The sequence below is a fragment of the Aquarana catesbeiana genome, linkage group LG13, assembly GCF_042186555.1.
Source record: "Aquarana catesbeiana isolate 2022-GZ linkage group LG13, ASM4218655v1, whole genome shotgun sequence".
Classification (NCBI taxonomy): Eukaryota; Metazoa; Chordata; class Amphibia; order Anura; family Ranidae; genus Aquarana; species Aquarana catesbeiana.
The window spans coordinates 215,720,536-215,736,457 of NC_133336.1; the positions used below are offsets into that span (position 1 = coordinate 215,720,536).

Here is a 15,922-nt window from a genome sequence, read left to right on the forward strand (position 1 = left end):
CTCTGCTCTCAGTATATATAGAACACCCACCATTGTATTCTCCGGGGTCTCTGCTCTCAGTATATAGAACTTCCACCATTGTATTCTCCGGGGTCTCTGCTCTCAGTATATATAGAACTTCCACCATTGTATTCTCCGGGGTCTCTGCTCTCAGTATATAGAACTCCCACCATTGTATTCTCCGGGGTCTCTGCTCTCATATATAGAACTCCCACCATTGTATTCTCCGGGGTCTCTGCTCTCAGTATATAGAACACCCACCATTGTATTCTCCGGGGTCTCTGCTCTCAGTATATATAGAACTCCCACCATTGTATTCTCCGGGGTCTCTGCTCTCAGTATATATAGAACTCCCACCATTGTATTCTCCGGGGTCTCTGCTCTCTGTATATATAGAACTCCCACCATTGTATTCTCCGGGGTCTCTGCTCTCTGTATATAGAACTCCCACCATTGTATTCTCCGGGGTCTCTGCTCTCTGTATATATAGAACTCCCACCATTGTATTCTCCGGGGTCTCTGCTCTCTGTATATATAGAACACCCACCATTGTATTCTCCGGGGTCTCTGGCGTTTGGGGGGTTTTAGGTGTTTCCCGTCACTCTGTCAGCTGCTGTCTGTCATTCCACTCTTTGGCCGGCAGAGGGCAGGCAGGATCCGGGGTCTTGTGACCAGATCAGACTTCCAGCACCGCACCGCTCTATCTTGTCTCAGCTATCTCTGTGGTTTCTGGGTGACGCTCTGCCCCGCTGTCCTCAGTCTCGCTTGTTCCGGGAGCCGCTCTAGGCAGCGCGTTTAGTGCGGAGAGCCGCCCTCTCTATGGTAGGTCGCTCCGGCCGGTTGTTGTCAGTCTCTATGGTGTAAGGAGCTGGGAAGAGCCGGGATGGCGGAGGAAGCGCCCCGGCCCGAAGATGTGAGCGGCCTCACCGGGAGAGAAGAGACCGAGTAACCGCCCGAGGAGGTGAGGAGAGGGGAAGACTACATCTATCTAGAGGGACTACAACTCCCAGCCTGCCCTGTATGTAGAGGGACTACAACTCCCAGCCTGCCCTGTATGTAGAGGGACTACAACTCCCAGCCTGCCCTGTATGTAGAGAGACTACAACTCCCAGCCTGTCCTGTATGTAGAGGGACTACAACTCCCAGCCTGCCCTGTATGTAGAGAGACTACAACTCCCAGCCTGCCCTGTATGTAGAGGGACTACAACTCCCAGCCTGCCCTGTATGTAGAGGGACTACAACTCCCAGCCTGTCCTGTATGTAGAGGGACTACAACTCCCAGCCTGTCCTGTATGTAGAGGGACTACAACTCCCAGCCTGCCCTGTATGTAGAGAGACTACAACTCCCAGCCTGCCCTGTATGTAGAGAGACTACAACTCCCAGCCTGCCCTGTATGTAGAGGGACTACAACTCCCAGCCTGTCCTGTATGTAGAGGGACTACAACTCCCAGCCTGCCCTGTATGTAGAGGGACTACAACTCCCAGCCTGTCCTGTATGTAGAGGGACTACAACTCCCAGCCTGCCCTGTATGTAGAGGGACTACAACTCCCAGCCTGTCCTGTATGTAGAGGGACTACAACTCCCAGCCTGTCCTGTATGTAGAGGGACTACAACTCCCAGCCTGTCCTGTATGTAGAGGGACTACAACTCCCAGCCTGTCCTGTATGTAGAGAGACTACAACTCCCAGCCTGTCCTGTATGTAGAGGGACTACAACTCCCAGCCTGTCCTGTATGTAGAGGGACTACAACTCCCAGCCTGTCCTGTATGTAGAGGGACTACAACTCCCAGCCTGCCCTGTATGTAGAGAGACTACAACTCCCAGCCTGTCCTGTATGTAGAGGGACTACAACTCCCAGCCTGTCCTGTATGTAGAGGGACTACAACTCCCAGCCTGCCCTGTATGTAGAGGGACTACAACTCCCAGCCTGCCCTGTATGTAGAGGGACTACAACTCCCAGCCTGCCCTGTATGTAGAGGGACTACAACTCCCAGCCTGCCCTGTATGTAGAGGGACTACAACTCCCAGCCTGTCCTGTATGTAGAGGGACTACAACTCCCAGCCTGTCCTGTATGTAGAGGGACTACAACTCCCAGCCTGTCCTGTATGTAGAGGGACTACAACTCCCAGCCTGTCCTGTATGTAGAGGGACTACAACTCCCAGCCTGTCCTGTATGTGGAGGGACTACAACTCCCAGCCTGTCCTGTATGTGGAGGGACTACAACTCCCAGCCTGTCCTGTATGTAGAGGGACTACAACTCCCAGCCTGTCCTGTATGTAGAGGGACTACAACTCCCAGCCTGCCCTGTATGTAGAGGGACTACAACTCCCAGCCTGCCCTGTATGTAGAGAGACTACAACTCCCAGCCTGCCCTGTATGTAGAGAGACTACAACTCCCAGCCTGTCCTGTATGTAGAGGGACTACAACTCCCAGCCTGTCCTGTATGTAGAGGGACTACAACTCCCAGCCTGTCCTGTATGTAGAGGGACTACAACTCCCAGCCTGTCCTGTATGTAGAGGGACTACAACTCCCAGCCTGTCCTGTATGTAGAGGGACTACAACTCCCAGCCTGTCCTGTATGTGGAGGGACTACAACTCCCAGCCTGCCCTGTATGTAGAGGGACTACAACTCCCAGCCTGCCCTGTATGTAGAGGGACTACAACTCCCAGCCTGCCCTGTATGTAGAGGGACTACAACTCCCAGCCTGCCCTGTATGTAGAGGGACTGTAGTCTGCTGGTGGAATAGGAAGCCTCGTCTTATGTATTCCATCCCCCTCTTATTGTCCCACATTCTGCCCCCCTTTGCTGGGTGTCCGGGCCCAGGAGCTGACACTCTAGTGTTGGACGTCAGTGGCCCCTCCCCCCATCTCCTGGATACGGAGGATGATACAAACTCCGAGGTCTCGGGTGTCGGCTGAAAGTTTCCGTGTAACTCAACTCCGCCGGCTTTGTTCTCCACACAGTGAGACGGAGCAAACACCCCGTCCCCCATTCCCCCACCCCCGTCCCTCGTCATTCCCACCCCCCCCCCACCACCACCCGGGCGTGAGCGTCCACGTCCCACCGCCACCTGGGAGCAAACACCCCCGTCATTCCCATCCCCCCCCCCCCCCCCACCGCCACCTGGGAGCGAGGATCCACGTCCCACCTCATCCCCCCCACCACCCGGGCACGAGCATGGATGGGGCGCCACATCAGTGCAGGTACTTTGCTGGAGACGGGGGGGTTCTACTGCTGAGTGTAGGGAAGGGGGTACTGAGGGTGGCAGGCCCCGCCTCCTCCTCCCCCTTGTCGTGGTGCGCCCCGCCTCCTCCTCCCCCTTGTCGTGGTGCGCCCCGCCTCCTCCTCCCCCTTGTCGTGGTGCGCCCCGCCTCCTCCTCCCCTCAGTCGTGGTGCGCCCCGCCTCCTCCTCCCCTCAGTCGTGGTGCGCCCCGCCTCCTCCTCCCCTCAGTCGTGGTGCGCCCCGCCTCCTCCCCCCCTGTCGTGGTGGCCCCCCCGCCTCTCGGTTCCCCCCCTGTCGTGGTGGCCCCCCCGCCTCTCGGTTCCCCCCCTGTCGTGGTGGCCCCCCCGCCTCTCGGTTCCCCCCCTGTCGTGGTGGCCCCCCCGCCTCTCGGTTCCCCCCCTGTCGTGGTGGCCCCCCCGCCTCTCGGTTCCCCCCCTGTCGTGGTGGCCCCCCCGCCTCTCGGTTCCCCCCCTGTCGTGGTGGCCCCCCCGCCTCTCGGTTCCCCCCCTGTCGTGGTGGCCCCCCCGCCTCTCGGTTCCCCCCCTGTCGTGGTGGCCCCCCCGCCTCTCGGTTCCCCCCCCCTGTCGTGGTGGCCCCCCCGCCTCTCGGTTCCCCCCCTGTCATGGTGGCCCCCCCGCCTCTCGGTTCCCCCCCCCTCGTCGTGGTGGCCCCCCCGCCTCTCGGTTCCCCCCCTGTCGTGGTGGCCCCCCCGCCTCTCGGTTCCCCCCCTGTCGTGGTGGCCCCCCCGCCTCTCGGTTCCCCCCCTGTCGTGGTGGCCCCCCCGCCTCTCGGTTCCCCCCCCCTCGTCGTGGTGGCCCCCCCGCCTCTCGGTTCCCCCCCTGTCGTGGTGGCCCCCCCGCCTCTCGGTTCCCCCCCCCTCGTCGTGGTGGCCCCCCCGCCTCTCGGTTCCCCCCCTGTCGTGGTGGCCCCCCCGCCTCCTGGTGCCCCCCCCCTCGTCGTGGTGGGCCCCGCCTCCTGGTGCCCCCCCTCGTCGTGGTGTGCCCCGCCTCCTGGTGCCCACCCCTGTTCATCTTATTTCTTTATCTGGTGTGATGTGATTGTCATGTGACGGCGTCTCATGTCACTATAGAGTGTAAAAGATGTCAGTTTTGTCCCCGGGGTGGGGGGGGGGTAAAGGGGGGAGGGGTGGAAATCATCACATGACCCGCATTCTCACACTGAAATATGGAAATTCTCTGTAAATTGATTATTCGGTTTCTGAAAAAGTCTTTTCTTCATTTCTTCCCAATCAGAGAACACTTTGTATTCATTGAGAAAATGCCGAGGGACCCCGGTCTGTACTTCTCCAACATTGTTTATAAACCTTGTTCAGAGGGGAGATGGAGAGATACAAAGTAACATTGTTTATAAAGATTGATCATATGCGAAATAGACTTAAAGAATCTCCCGTCTGAGCATTGTTTATAAACAATGTTACTTTGCTCAGACGGGAGATGAAGAGATACAAAGTAACATTGTTTATAAACATTGCAATGTTACTTTGTATCTCTATCTCCTGTCTGGATATATTTATGAACACTGTATCGGGTGATGTGTTTTTTGACAGAAGCAGCTTCTGCATTTACACAGCAACTCCTGGCTGTCATTTTGACAGCTGGCAACTGCCGCCAAATGTGAGAGGGGAGTGACAGCGGAGTAGCTGAAGTTTGATCCTTTTTTGTTTTTTTTTGGGTGTGTAGCACACTGAAGGAGGACCCCCCCCCAGTTATTGATGTGACTTTACTCCATTGCTCCATTCCACTAAACGATTGTCCTTTCTCTCTCCAGACCCAGTTTTGTGGAACGATCGTACGATGGGTGACGCCATGGTGGAACCAGCTTCTTCTAAGCTCTCTGGTCAGGTGGCCCTGCAGGGGAACGGTGGTGGGAGCCCTCTCTCCGCCATCGCGGAGGGCGTGGCGGATGTGTCTCTGGTGATAGACCCGGACGTGGCGCAGAAGGCGTGTCAGGATGTCCTGGAGAAGGTGAAGCTGATGCACAGCTCCACTGAGAACCTGGAGAGCATAGGGGACGGCGACCATGTTGCAAACGGGGACCCCAAGGCGGGGGAGGCCGGGGCCCCCGTGACCGGCTCCAGAATCTGCGAGGAGGACGAGGTGGACATCAACTGCGTGAAGAACGCTCGGCGGAAGCAGAAAAACTCCGGCAAGCAGTCGTGGCTCCTGCGCCTGTTCGAGTGCAAGCTCTTCGACATCTCCATGGGGATCTCCTACCTTTACAACTCCAAGGAGCCCGGCGTGCAGGCCTACATCGGCAACCGGCTCTTCTACTTCAAGAACGAGGAGGTGGACTTCTACCTGCCGCAGCTGCTCAACATGTACATCCACATGGACGAGGACGTGGGCGACGCCATCAAGCCCTACGTGGTCCACCGCTGCCGGCACAGCATCAACTTCTCCCTGCAGTGCGCCTGGCTCCTGGGGGCCTACTCCTCGGACATGCACATCTCCACCCAGCGCCATTCCCGGGGGACCAAGCTGCGCAAGCTCATCCTCTCCGACGAGCTGAAGCCGGCCCACAAGAAGCGCGAGCTGCCCCCGCTCAGCCTGACGCCGCCGGACACCGGCCTGTCCCCGTCCAAGCGGACGCACCAGAGGTCCAAGTCCGACGCCACCGCCAGCATCAGCCTCAGCAGCAACCTGAAGAGGACGGCGAGCAATCCCAAAGTGGAGTACGAGGACGAGGTAAGGGGGGGGGGGGGGGCTTTTTTTGGAGACGAGTGTTGGCTGAGTGCGTGTGAGTCGGTTACTCGTTTAGTTGTCATGCTGCGCGCGAGGAGCCTCGGCTTCAAAATGCCGGTGGCCTGGCCCTTTAAGGGGTTTCTGATCCGGTGGGGGCGGGGTTTACGATCATATGACCACCGCAATTGGCTGTCGCAGTGGTCACGTGATTGGGAAGCTCCCGATCACAAGACGCAATAGGGAGCATGCCGGGCACGTGCGCGAGCGCGCACGCTTTTGGCACGGGCTTGGTACGCAAATGTGCGGCGCCTCTGCGTCAAGGCCCACCCGCGGAGAGGCCGCGGATTTGTGTACTGTCAGCGCTAAGGGGTTAAAGCCGAATTCCGGGAATTCAGCAACTTTGCAAAAACTGCAGGCATGCTTTGAGTGAAGTCCAGGTAGGTGCATGTCGCCTCCGGGACTTACCTCTCTTATATGTGAACGGTGTATTGCACTCCCTGGAGGATACGGAGGAGAGAGAAACTCGCACAGCAGCTAGGCCCGCCACTTCGCTCTGCTGCCCATTCACAGAAGCCTTTTTATGTGAATGAGTTCACATAATACACAGGCTTCTGTGAATGGGCGAGCAGAGCAGTTCCAGCGACTCTGCAGATTTGAAGCTCCTGAAGTTATCTTCCTGGAGTACAATCGTTTTGAGTAATAGAGGTAGGCCTAGGAGGGGGGCAGGAACCTCGTTAGACCAAGTAGCTGAGTTCCTGGAATTCAGCTTTATTGTCCAAGCTGCAAATCCAGCATCTGATCATGTGACTGCAGCCCCGCCACACGGCTGACGACCCCGCGGTAATACCGTAGAGAAGAGCCATGCTTTGGGTATTCCCAAATTCCACGTGGGGGGGATATCAGAGTTCCCCAACCATTCATTTTAGCCTTGGATAGATTTGGATATAGTAACGAATTGACCTTATTTGGGAGTCGTGACATCACTTCCCGTCCTTGTGGCACCAGGACAAGAAATGAGGGGGGCAGTTGTCACCGGGATGGGAAAACGCAGACCGCAAATATTACTTATTATGGGAGAAGCAATAAGGGTGCCTCGCCAATCTCATGGGGGGGTGGGTTAGAACTGACGAAACGCGTTGACTCTCTTATTGCACTAGTCATGTAATAAGGCACTGTTGGACTCTGACAAGTGGTGCCCTCACTGCTTTTCACATTTTAGGATCTTTTTAGGACCCCACTTGTTTTGGGGGTGCCTTGCTCCTTGCATTGGTACATTGGGGTGGAGCAACGTCACCGAAGCAATTCATTTTAATAATTGAGGCGGCCATTAAACAATTCTCGATACCAACAGATCTAGCTCTTCTTATGGATGTATTCTGAAGAACGTAGTACCTGACAGAGATTCTAACACTTCCTGAAAGAGTGCTTTGAGTCCCCACTGGAGAGTATTCCAAGAACTTCCTGTCTCGGCAGGAAGTGAAGAGAAATCTCCCAAATGGGGATGCAAACTGAAAAAAAAAAAAAAAAAGAAGCAGTTTCCTCCACTTGGTAAGTTTTCATGGATGGTAGCCCCACCTTGGCCTGAGAACCTTCCATGTCCTTGTTGTAGTAATAATGACTTCCAGCTGATAGTGGACTGTTCTCAGGAGGAAAGGGCCGAGCCATGTTCCCTGTGGGAAAAGTCCAGCTCGGCCCTTTCCTCCTGGGAACAGTCCACGTCTGAGTTATAGGGATACCAACCCCCGGCTTGCCCCTTTTTCACAGAACCATTCCTGTGTGTAGAAATAATACCCAACTTGCGCCTTCCTTCCAAGAACCATCCATGTCCATGCTGTAGGAACAACGACCCTCAGCTTACTCCTTCCTCCCAAGAAGCATCCATGTCTATGCTGTAGGAAAAATAACCCTCAGCTTGCCCCTTCTTCCTCCCAAAAACCATCCATGTCCATGCTGTAGGAATAACAACTCTGTTTGCCCCTTTCTCCCAAGAACCAACCATGTCCATGCTGTAGAACAAACGGCCCCCGGCTTACCCCCCCCCCCCCCACCCCCCACTCCCAAGAACCACCCATGTCTATGCTGTAAGAATACTAATCCCCAGCTTGCCCCTTCTTTCCCAAGAACATCTATGGCCATGTTGTTGAACAAGGACTATCATCTTGCCCCTTCTTCCCAAGAACCATCCATGCTGTAGGGAAAAGGACCCTCAGCTTGCCCCTTCCTCCCAAGAAATATTAATGTTCATGCTGTAGGAATACTGACCCTCATCTTGCCCCTTCCTTCCAAGAACCATCCATGTCCATGCTGTAGGAACAACGACCCTCAGCTTACTCCTTCCTCCCAAGAACCATCCATGCTGTAGGAGTAATAACCCCCCAGCTTGCCCCTTCCTTCCAATAACCAACCATGTCCATGCTGTAGGAATTATGACCCCCCCAGCTTTCCATTTCCTCCTGAGAACCATCCATGTCCATGCTATAGGAATAAAGATCCTCAGCTTGCCCCATCACCAGTCCCCCCACCCCCTAAGAACCATCCATGTCCATGCTGTAGGAATAACAACCCTCAGCTTACGCCTTCCTCCCAAGAACCATCTATGTCCATGCTTTAGGAAAAAAAAAACCCTCAGCTTGCCCATACCTCCCAAGAACCATCCATGTCCATACTGTAGGAATACCGACCCTCGTCTTGCCCCTTGCACCCAAGAACCGTCCATATCCATGCTATGGGACAAACAACCCTTGGCTTACTCCTTCACCCAAGAACCGTCCATATCCATGCTATGGGACAAACGACCCTTGGCTTACTCCTTCACCCAAAGAACCATCCATATCCATGCTATAGGACAAACGACCCTCGGCTTACTGCTTCACCCAAGGAACCCACTAATGTCCATGCTGTAAGAATAATTACCTCCAGCTTGCCCCTTCTTCCCAAGAACCATCCATGCCGATGGTGTAGGAATACCGACCCTCAGCTTGTTCCTCCCTCCTAAGAACCGTCCATGTCCATGCTGTAGGAATAACGACCCTCATCTTGCCCCATCTTTCCAAGAACCAATTATGCTGTAGGACAAACAACCCTCATTTTACTGCCCCCCCAAGAACCACCCATTTCTATGCTGTAAGAATAATAACCCCCAGCTTGGCCCTTCCTCCCAAGAACCCCTATGCCAATGGTGTAGGAATACTGACCCTCAGCTTGTTCCTTCCTCCCAAGAGCCATGCATGGCCATACTATCAGAATAACAACCCTCAGCTTGACCCCCCCCCCAGAACATCTAATGCCATGCTGTTGAACAAGGACTATCATCTTGCCCCTTCTTCCCAAGAACCATTCATTCTCTAGGAAAAAGGACCCTCAGCTTGCCCCTTCCTCCCAAGAAATATCCATGACCATGCTGTAGGAACAACGACCCTCAGCTTATCTCTTCCTCCCAAGAACCATCCATGCTGTATGAGTAATAACCCCCAGCTTGCCCTTCCTTCCAATAACCAACCATGTCCATGCTGTAGGAATAATGACCCCCCCAACCATCCATGTTCATGCTATAGAACGGTCCTCGTCCGTGCTGTTGGGATAACGATCCCCGGCTTGCTCTCCGACGAGAACAATGTGCCATTCAGGGAGCGGCTGTGTGGGACGCTTCCCGGAGTCGCGATACATAAACCGTCAGAGTCCTCATTCATCCAGTGCCAGTCGCCCCCCTCTCCTCCTGCGGCCCGGACACTCGGGGAGGAGGAAGTTCTCTGCGGTAAAGTGGAAGTCCAGCTATGGGGGTTCATTGTGAATGAAGAGGGGGAATCCAGTGCCATCCTGTGTACTATGAAGTCTTATCAAACCTGCTCAGGTTCCCTCTGAGAACTTCAGGAAGATGAGGAGGAGGTGGTAGGTGTTCTGTAGTCCTGTTCTGGGGTGACAACACTTCTCCATCGATACAGTACAGGGAGCGAGCGTTGTCACCCTAGGACAGGAAGCGAGTGACTCTCAGGATAACTAGATGCATCCCCCACCTCTGAGGACAAGCTGTAGGAGATGACCTTTTCCTTCTTGGGGTTTGGTTAGACTTTGAGCCGGGTCCATTGCCTGCGGGTGATAAGACAAGAGGTGCATGCTGGGGGCGGGTCATTGTCTGCAGTAACCTTTACACAGAGATTGTGTGTGCGGCTCCAGGCTGAGTCACCGACATGTGAGCGTCACGCCGTGCACGGGAGGCATCCAGGGGACCACTTCCTCATCTGTCCACACCGGGGACTTCCGCTGAGTGAAGGATCTGCTCGGGGCAATTCCTCCAACATCACCGACAAAGAGAAAGAATCTCTGATACATTTCCTGTTTTACTGATACAAACAGACACAATGTGTCAAGCTTTAGCCTTTGATTTCCTCAAAAGTCAGTCAAAAAATGATGAGTTTTCAGGGGTTCTAACACACAACGCTAAGGTAGAACATCACATATACAGACTAGGTGGATTCAAGCAAATTGCACGAGACCCCCAACCCCCCCCCCCCCGCCCTTTTATTTATTCATTTTAGGGCCACGCCGGGGTCAGGGGCTTATAAACACTTCTGGCTTCTTTAGTGAGGTGGAGGGGGTGGGGAGGCCCCGCCTCTTAGAGTGTAAGCTCCTCCCAGTATTCTGCTTCCATTCATGTTGTGTCATATGTTGTACCCCTTTATTATTTGCTGTGCTGCGCTGCACTATATGTTGGCACTATATAAAGAACAATAAATGTAGTCGGGGTATGAATGATGGATATAGGTGGAATGCTGAGCTTTAGATAAAATATATATAATGTGTATGTAATGTGTGTGTATGAACACGTGATAACATGCACATCAGTAATTGCGGTAATCGGGAGGGGGGGGGGGGGGGGTGCAGTGGTGGGAGTGGCCATCGGTCAAAGGATGTTTGCCATTCCTCAGGGGCGGGTCTGTGACATTGGGTGGGAGTGGTAATAAGGGAGAGTCTGTTGCCCCTGTGCTATTGGTATAGTGTTGGGTTTAGTGACCTCCTCGGGGGAGGGGAGGAGGGGGGGCAGAGTATTTTGTTACCATTAATCAGTGATCGGAGGTGTCTGTTCCTATGCTTCTGTGATAAGGTTGGGTCATTTCTTGGGGCGGAGCATGATGTTGTGGTGGGAGTGGCCATTAGTCAGGAAGCAGGGGGTGTCTGCTTTTCTGGGGGTGTGGCATGGTGTTGGGGTGGGAGTGGCCATCGGTGATCAGGGGGAGTGTCTGTCTGTCCCCATGCTTCTGGTATAGGGTTGGGTTGTATAACGTCTGAGGGTGGGAGTGGCCATAGGTCAGTAATCAGGTGATATCTGCTGTACTGGGGGCGTGGCATGGTGTTGGGGTGGGAGTGGCCATCGGTCAGCAATCAGGGGGAGTCTGCTGTTCCTGGGGGGGGTGGGGCGTAGTGTTGGGGTGGGAGTGACCAACAGTAATCGGGGGAGTGTCTCATCCCTGTGCTCCTGTTCTAGTTTTGGGGGTGTGTAACCTCTGGGGGGGCGGGGCCTGGTGTCAGGGGGAGTGTCTCGTTCTTGTTATGGGGTCGGATTGTTTGTCGTCAGTCTGTCCGTGTTTATCGCTGACCTTCTTCCCTCCGACAGACGCAGGCACAGCCGTCCGCACCTTCCTACGACCCGCCGCTTGTAATGTGGGTGGGGCTGATGATGTCATTGTCACACAAGTGGCTAAATCTGTACCTTTTTCTCCCTCTCCTTCCTCTGCTACCCGCCCATCACCCTCCTCCTCTTCCTCCTCCTCTTCCTCCTCCTCCTCCTCCTCCTCCTCCTCCTCCTCCTCCTCCTCCTCCTTCCCAGGACCTCTCATCCAGTTCGGAAAGTATCGATAGGTCGTTCACCTCAGTAAGTGGACACACGTTTTACTTAGTTGGCTGGTGGGGCTCTTCCTGGCTTCTGTCTCTACCAATAGCAGCATTTCCTCTACAGAGATTCCTGGGGCTGCTCCGCCCACAATGGAGGTTCCGGTTATAAGTGGACACTCAAAGGTTTCCTCACCGCCCACCTCTATATGTCTCTGGAAGTCTCCAGCAGTGACCTCCCCTTACCAGTGTTCTCAGCTCCACCCACCCGCCACCTTCCCACCCACCTGCCGCCCACCTATTACTGCCACCATCTGGCCGCCCTCCCGCCACCTGGCCACCCCCCCGCCACCATGCCACCCGCCTGCTGCTGCCGCCTGGCTGCCCTCACGACACCTGGCTGCTGCCTGGCCGCCCACCTGCTACTGCCACCACCTGGCCATTCACCTGGCTGCCCACCTGCTACTGCCACCACCTGGCTGCCCTTCGGCCACCCAACTGCTACTGCTGCCACCTGCCCCCCGCCTGGCCACCCTTGTGCCACCTGGCTGCCGTCTGGCTGCCCTCCTGCTACTGCCACCACCTGGCCACCCTCCTGCCACCTGGGTGCCCACCTGCTACTGCCACCACCTGGCTGCCCACCTGCTACTGCTACCACCTGGCTGCCCTTCTGCCGTCCAACTGCTACTGCTGCCGCCTGGCCACCCTCGTGCCACCTGGCTGCCGTCTGGCCGCCCATCTGCTACGTCTGCCACCTGGCTGCCCTTCCTCCATCTTGCTGCCACCTTTCCGCCCACCTGCTGCTGCCACCATCTGGCCCTTCTCCCGCCGCCTGCTTGCTACCACTGCTGCCTGGCCGCCCACTTGCTACTGCCACCACCTGGTCATCATCCTGCCACCTGGCTGCCGCCCTCCTGCCTGGCCACCTATCTGCTACTGCCACCGCCTGGCCATCCTCCCAACACCTGGCTGATGCCTGCCTGCTGCTGCCACCACCTGGCTGCCCTCCTGCTGCCCACCTGCTGCTGCTGCCACCACCTGGCTGCCCTCCTGCTGCCCACCTGCTGCTGCTGCCACCTGGCCGCCCTTCCGCCACCTGACTGCTGCCTGGCCGCCCACCTGCTACTTGCCACCACCCGGTCATCCTCCTGCCACCTGGCCGCCGTCCCACCTGGCGACCCATCTGCTACTGCCACCACCTGGCCGCCCCCTGGCCGTGGCCTAGCCACCCTCCCGCTACGGCCGCCCCATGGCCGTTTCACCCTTCAAGAGAGAACCTGATGAAGGAGATATCACTGTCGGAGTCCACAGAAGATCCGGTGAGGTCGTGTTCACTTAGAGCTGAAATTCCAGTTTGGGGCGGATTTGCCTTTTCAAGTGTAACTCCACCTTCTGCTCCGCCCACTGATATGACGTCAATCCATTCACTCTGTAAATATCACCCATCTTCTCCCTGTTATCTCTGTGCAGGTTCTTGAAGTATCTAGTCTAGTCCTCCTAACTGCTCAAAGCGGGACTGTATTCCTCCAATAGACTTCCCTGCACCGGATACTTCCAGAGCCTGTACACGTAGACCGAGATGAGACCAAAAAAAAAATAAGTTTACAGAGCGGACTATTGTACCGGCTGGCCAATGTGTTTCAGGTGGAGTTACAGTTTAGGAGGGAGGCAACAAAAAATAGCCCCTCCCAAAATATGCCACACACCCCCCTCCCCTTGCATGTCTGCATAATGGCACCACCGCAGTGGGCGCATCGTACAACCGCCACCCCGCAGAACATTCACAAATATGGATGGTAAAAGTTCAGGAACTAAAAATGTGTGTAGGAAGGAAGATGGAAAGTTGTACATCGGGGGAGGGGGAGGGGGGGGATCTCTGCCCAATGAAATGCCAGACACAGCACCGGAACTATATCCGATCCATCGGGTGCAGATCATTCCACCCATAATGTCAGTTGGGGGACCTTCATAGTAGGTAATCCAGCCTTTTAGGTGGCTCCACAGGAAGAGGCCCACCAGAGGATGCTCCAGTCTCAGCGTGACCACGGCCTGGTGGTTGACAACCGCTGGTCTAATCCACCCACACTCCATCCAAAACTGGAGAAAAGTGTAGCCAGAGGGGGGCGCTAGGACATAATACAACCACACTGTATATCCAGAGGGGGGCGCTAGGACATAATACAACCACACTGTACATCCAGAGGGGGGCGCCAGGACATAATACAACCACACTGTATATCCAGAGGGGGGCGCTAGGACATAATACAACCACACTGTATATCCAGAGGGGGGCGCCAGGACATAATACAACCACACTGTATATCCAGAGGGGGGCGCCAGGACATAATACAACCACACTGTATATCCAGAGGGGGGCGCCAGGACATAATACAACCACACTGTATATCCAGAGGGGGGCGCCAGGACATAATACAACCACACTGTATATCCAGAGGGGGGCGCCAGGACATAATACAACCACACTGTATATCCAGAGGGGGGCGCCAGGACATAATACAACCACACTGTATATCCAGAGGGGGGCGCCAGGACATAATACAACCACACTGTATATCCAGAGGGGGGCGCTAGGACATAATACAACCACACGGTATATCCAGAGGGGGGCGCTAGGACATAATACAACCACACTGTATATCCAGAGGGGGGCGCTAGGACATAATACAACCACACTGTATATCCAGAGGGGGGCGCTAGGACATAATACAACCACACTGTATATCCAGAGGGGGGCGCCAGGACATAATACAACCACACTGTATATCCAGAGGGGGGCGCTAGGACATAATACAACCACACTGTATATCCAGAGGGGGGCGCTAGGACATAATACAACCACACAGTATATCCAGAGGGGGGCGCCAGGACATAATACAACCACACTGTATATCCAGAGGGGGGCGCTAGGACATAATACAACCACACGGTATATCCAGAGGGGGGCGCTAGGACATAATACAACCACACTGTATATCCAGAGGGGGGCGCTAGGACATAATACAACCACACGGTATATCCAGAGGGGGGCGCCAGAACATAATACAACCACACTGTATATCCAGAGGGGGGCGCCAGGACATAAAACAACCACACTGTATATCCAGAGGGGGGCGCCAGGACATAATACAACCACACTGTATATCCAGAGGGGGGCGCCAGGACATAATACAACCACACTGTATATCCAGAGGGGGGCGCCAGGACATAATACAACCACACGGTATATCCAGAGGGGGGCGCTAGGACATAATACAACCACACTGTATATCCAGAGGGGGGCGCCAGGACATAAAACAACCACACTGTATATCCAGAGGGGGGCGCCAGGACATAATACAACCACACTGTATATCCAGAGGGGGGCGCTAGGACATAATACAACCACACTGTATATCCAGAGGGGGGCGCTAGGACATAATACAACCACACTGTATATCCAGAGGGGGGCGCCAGGACATAATACAACCACACAGTACATCCAGAGGGGGGCGCCAGGACATAATACAACCACACAGTACATCCAGAGGGGGCGCCAGGACATAATACAACCACACTGTACATCCAGAGGGGGGCGCCAGGACATAAAACAACCACACTGTATATCCAGAGGGGGGCGCCAGGACATAATACAACCACATTGTATATCCAGAGGGGGGCGCCAGGACATAATACAATCACAGTACATCCAGAGGGGGGCGCCAGGACATAGTACAACCACACAGTATATCCAGAGGGGGGCGCCAGGACATAATACAACCACACTGTATATCCAGAGGGGGGCGCCAGGACATAATACAACCACACGGTATATCCAGAGGGGGGCGCTAGGACATAAAACAACCACACTGTATATCCAGAGGGGGGCGCCAGGACATAATACAACCACACTGTATATCCAGAGGGGGGCGCCAGGACATAATACAACCACACAGTATATCCAGAGGGGGGCGCCAGGACATAAAACAACCACACTGTATATCCAGAGGGGGGCGCCAGGACATAATACAACCACACTGTATATCCAGAGGGGGGGCGCCAGGACATAATACAACCACACAGTATATCCAGAGGGGGGCGCCAGGACATAATACAACCACACGGTATATCCAGAGGGGGGCGCCAGGACATAATACAACCACACTG

The 15,922-nt window shown here is 55.2% G+C and overlaps 1 protein-coding gene across 2 annotated transcripts in view; it reads left to right on the forward strand.

Moving 5' to 3' along the window:
• The first annotated feature begins 755 nt into the window (after positions 1-755).
• The window catches only part of PI4KB (phosphatidylinositol 4-kinase beta), a 34,219-nt gene continuing 19,052 nt past the window's right edge, over positions 756-15,922 (forward strand). The window contains exons 1-3 of one of the 2 annotated variants that reach the window (XM_073608659.1): positions 756-961; positions 5,019-5,935; positions 11,757-11,801. In XM_073608659.1, the coding sequence (XP_073464760.1) occupies positions 5,045-5,935; positions 11,757-11,801 (936 nt within the window). In that variant the 5' untranslated portion in view covers positions 756-961; positions 5,019-5,044. The remainder of the gene's footprint in view (positions 962-5,018; positions 5,936-11,756; positions 11,802-15,922) is intronic. The other variant, XM_073608661.1, reaches the window with a different exon arrangement.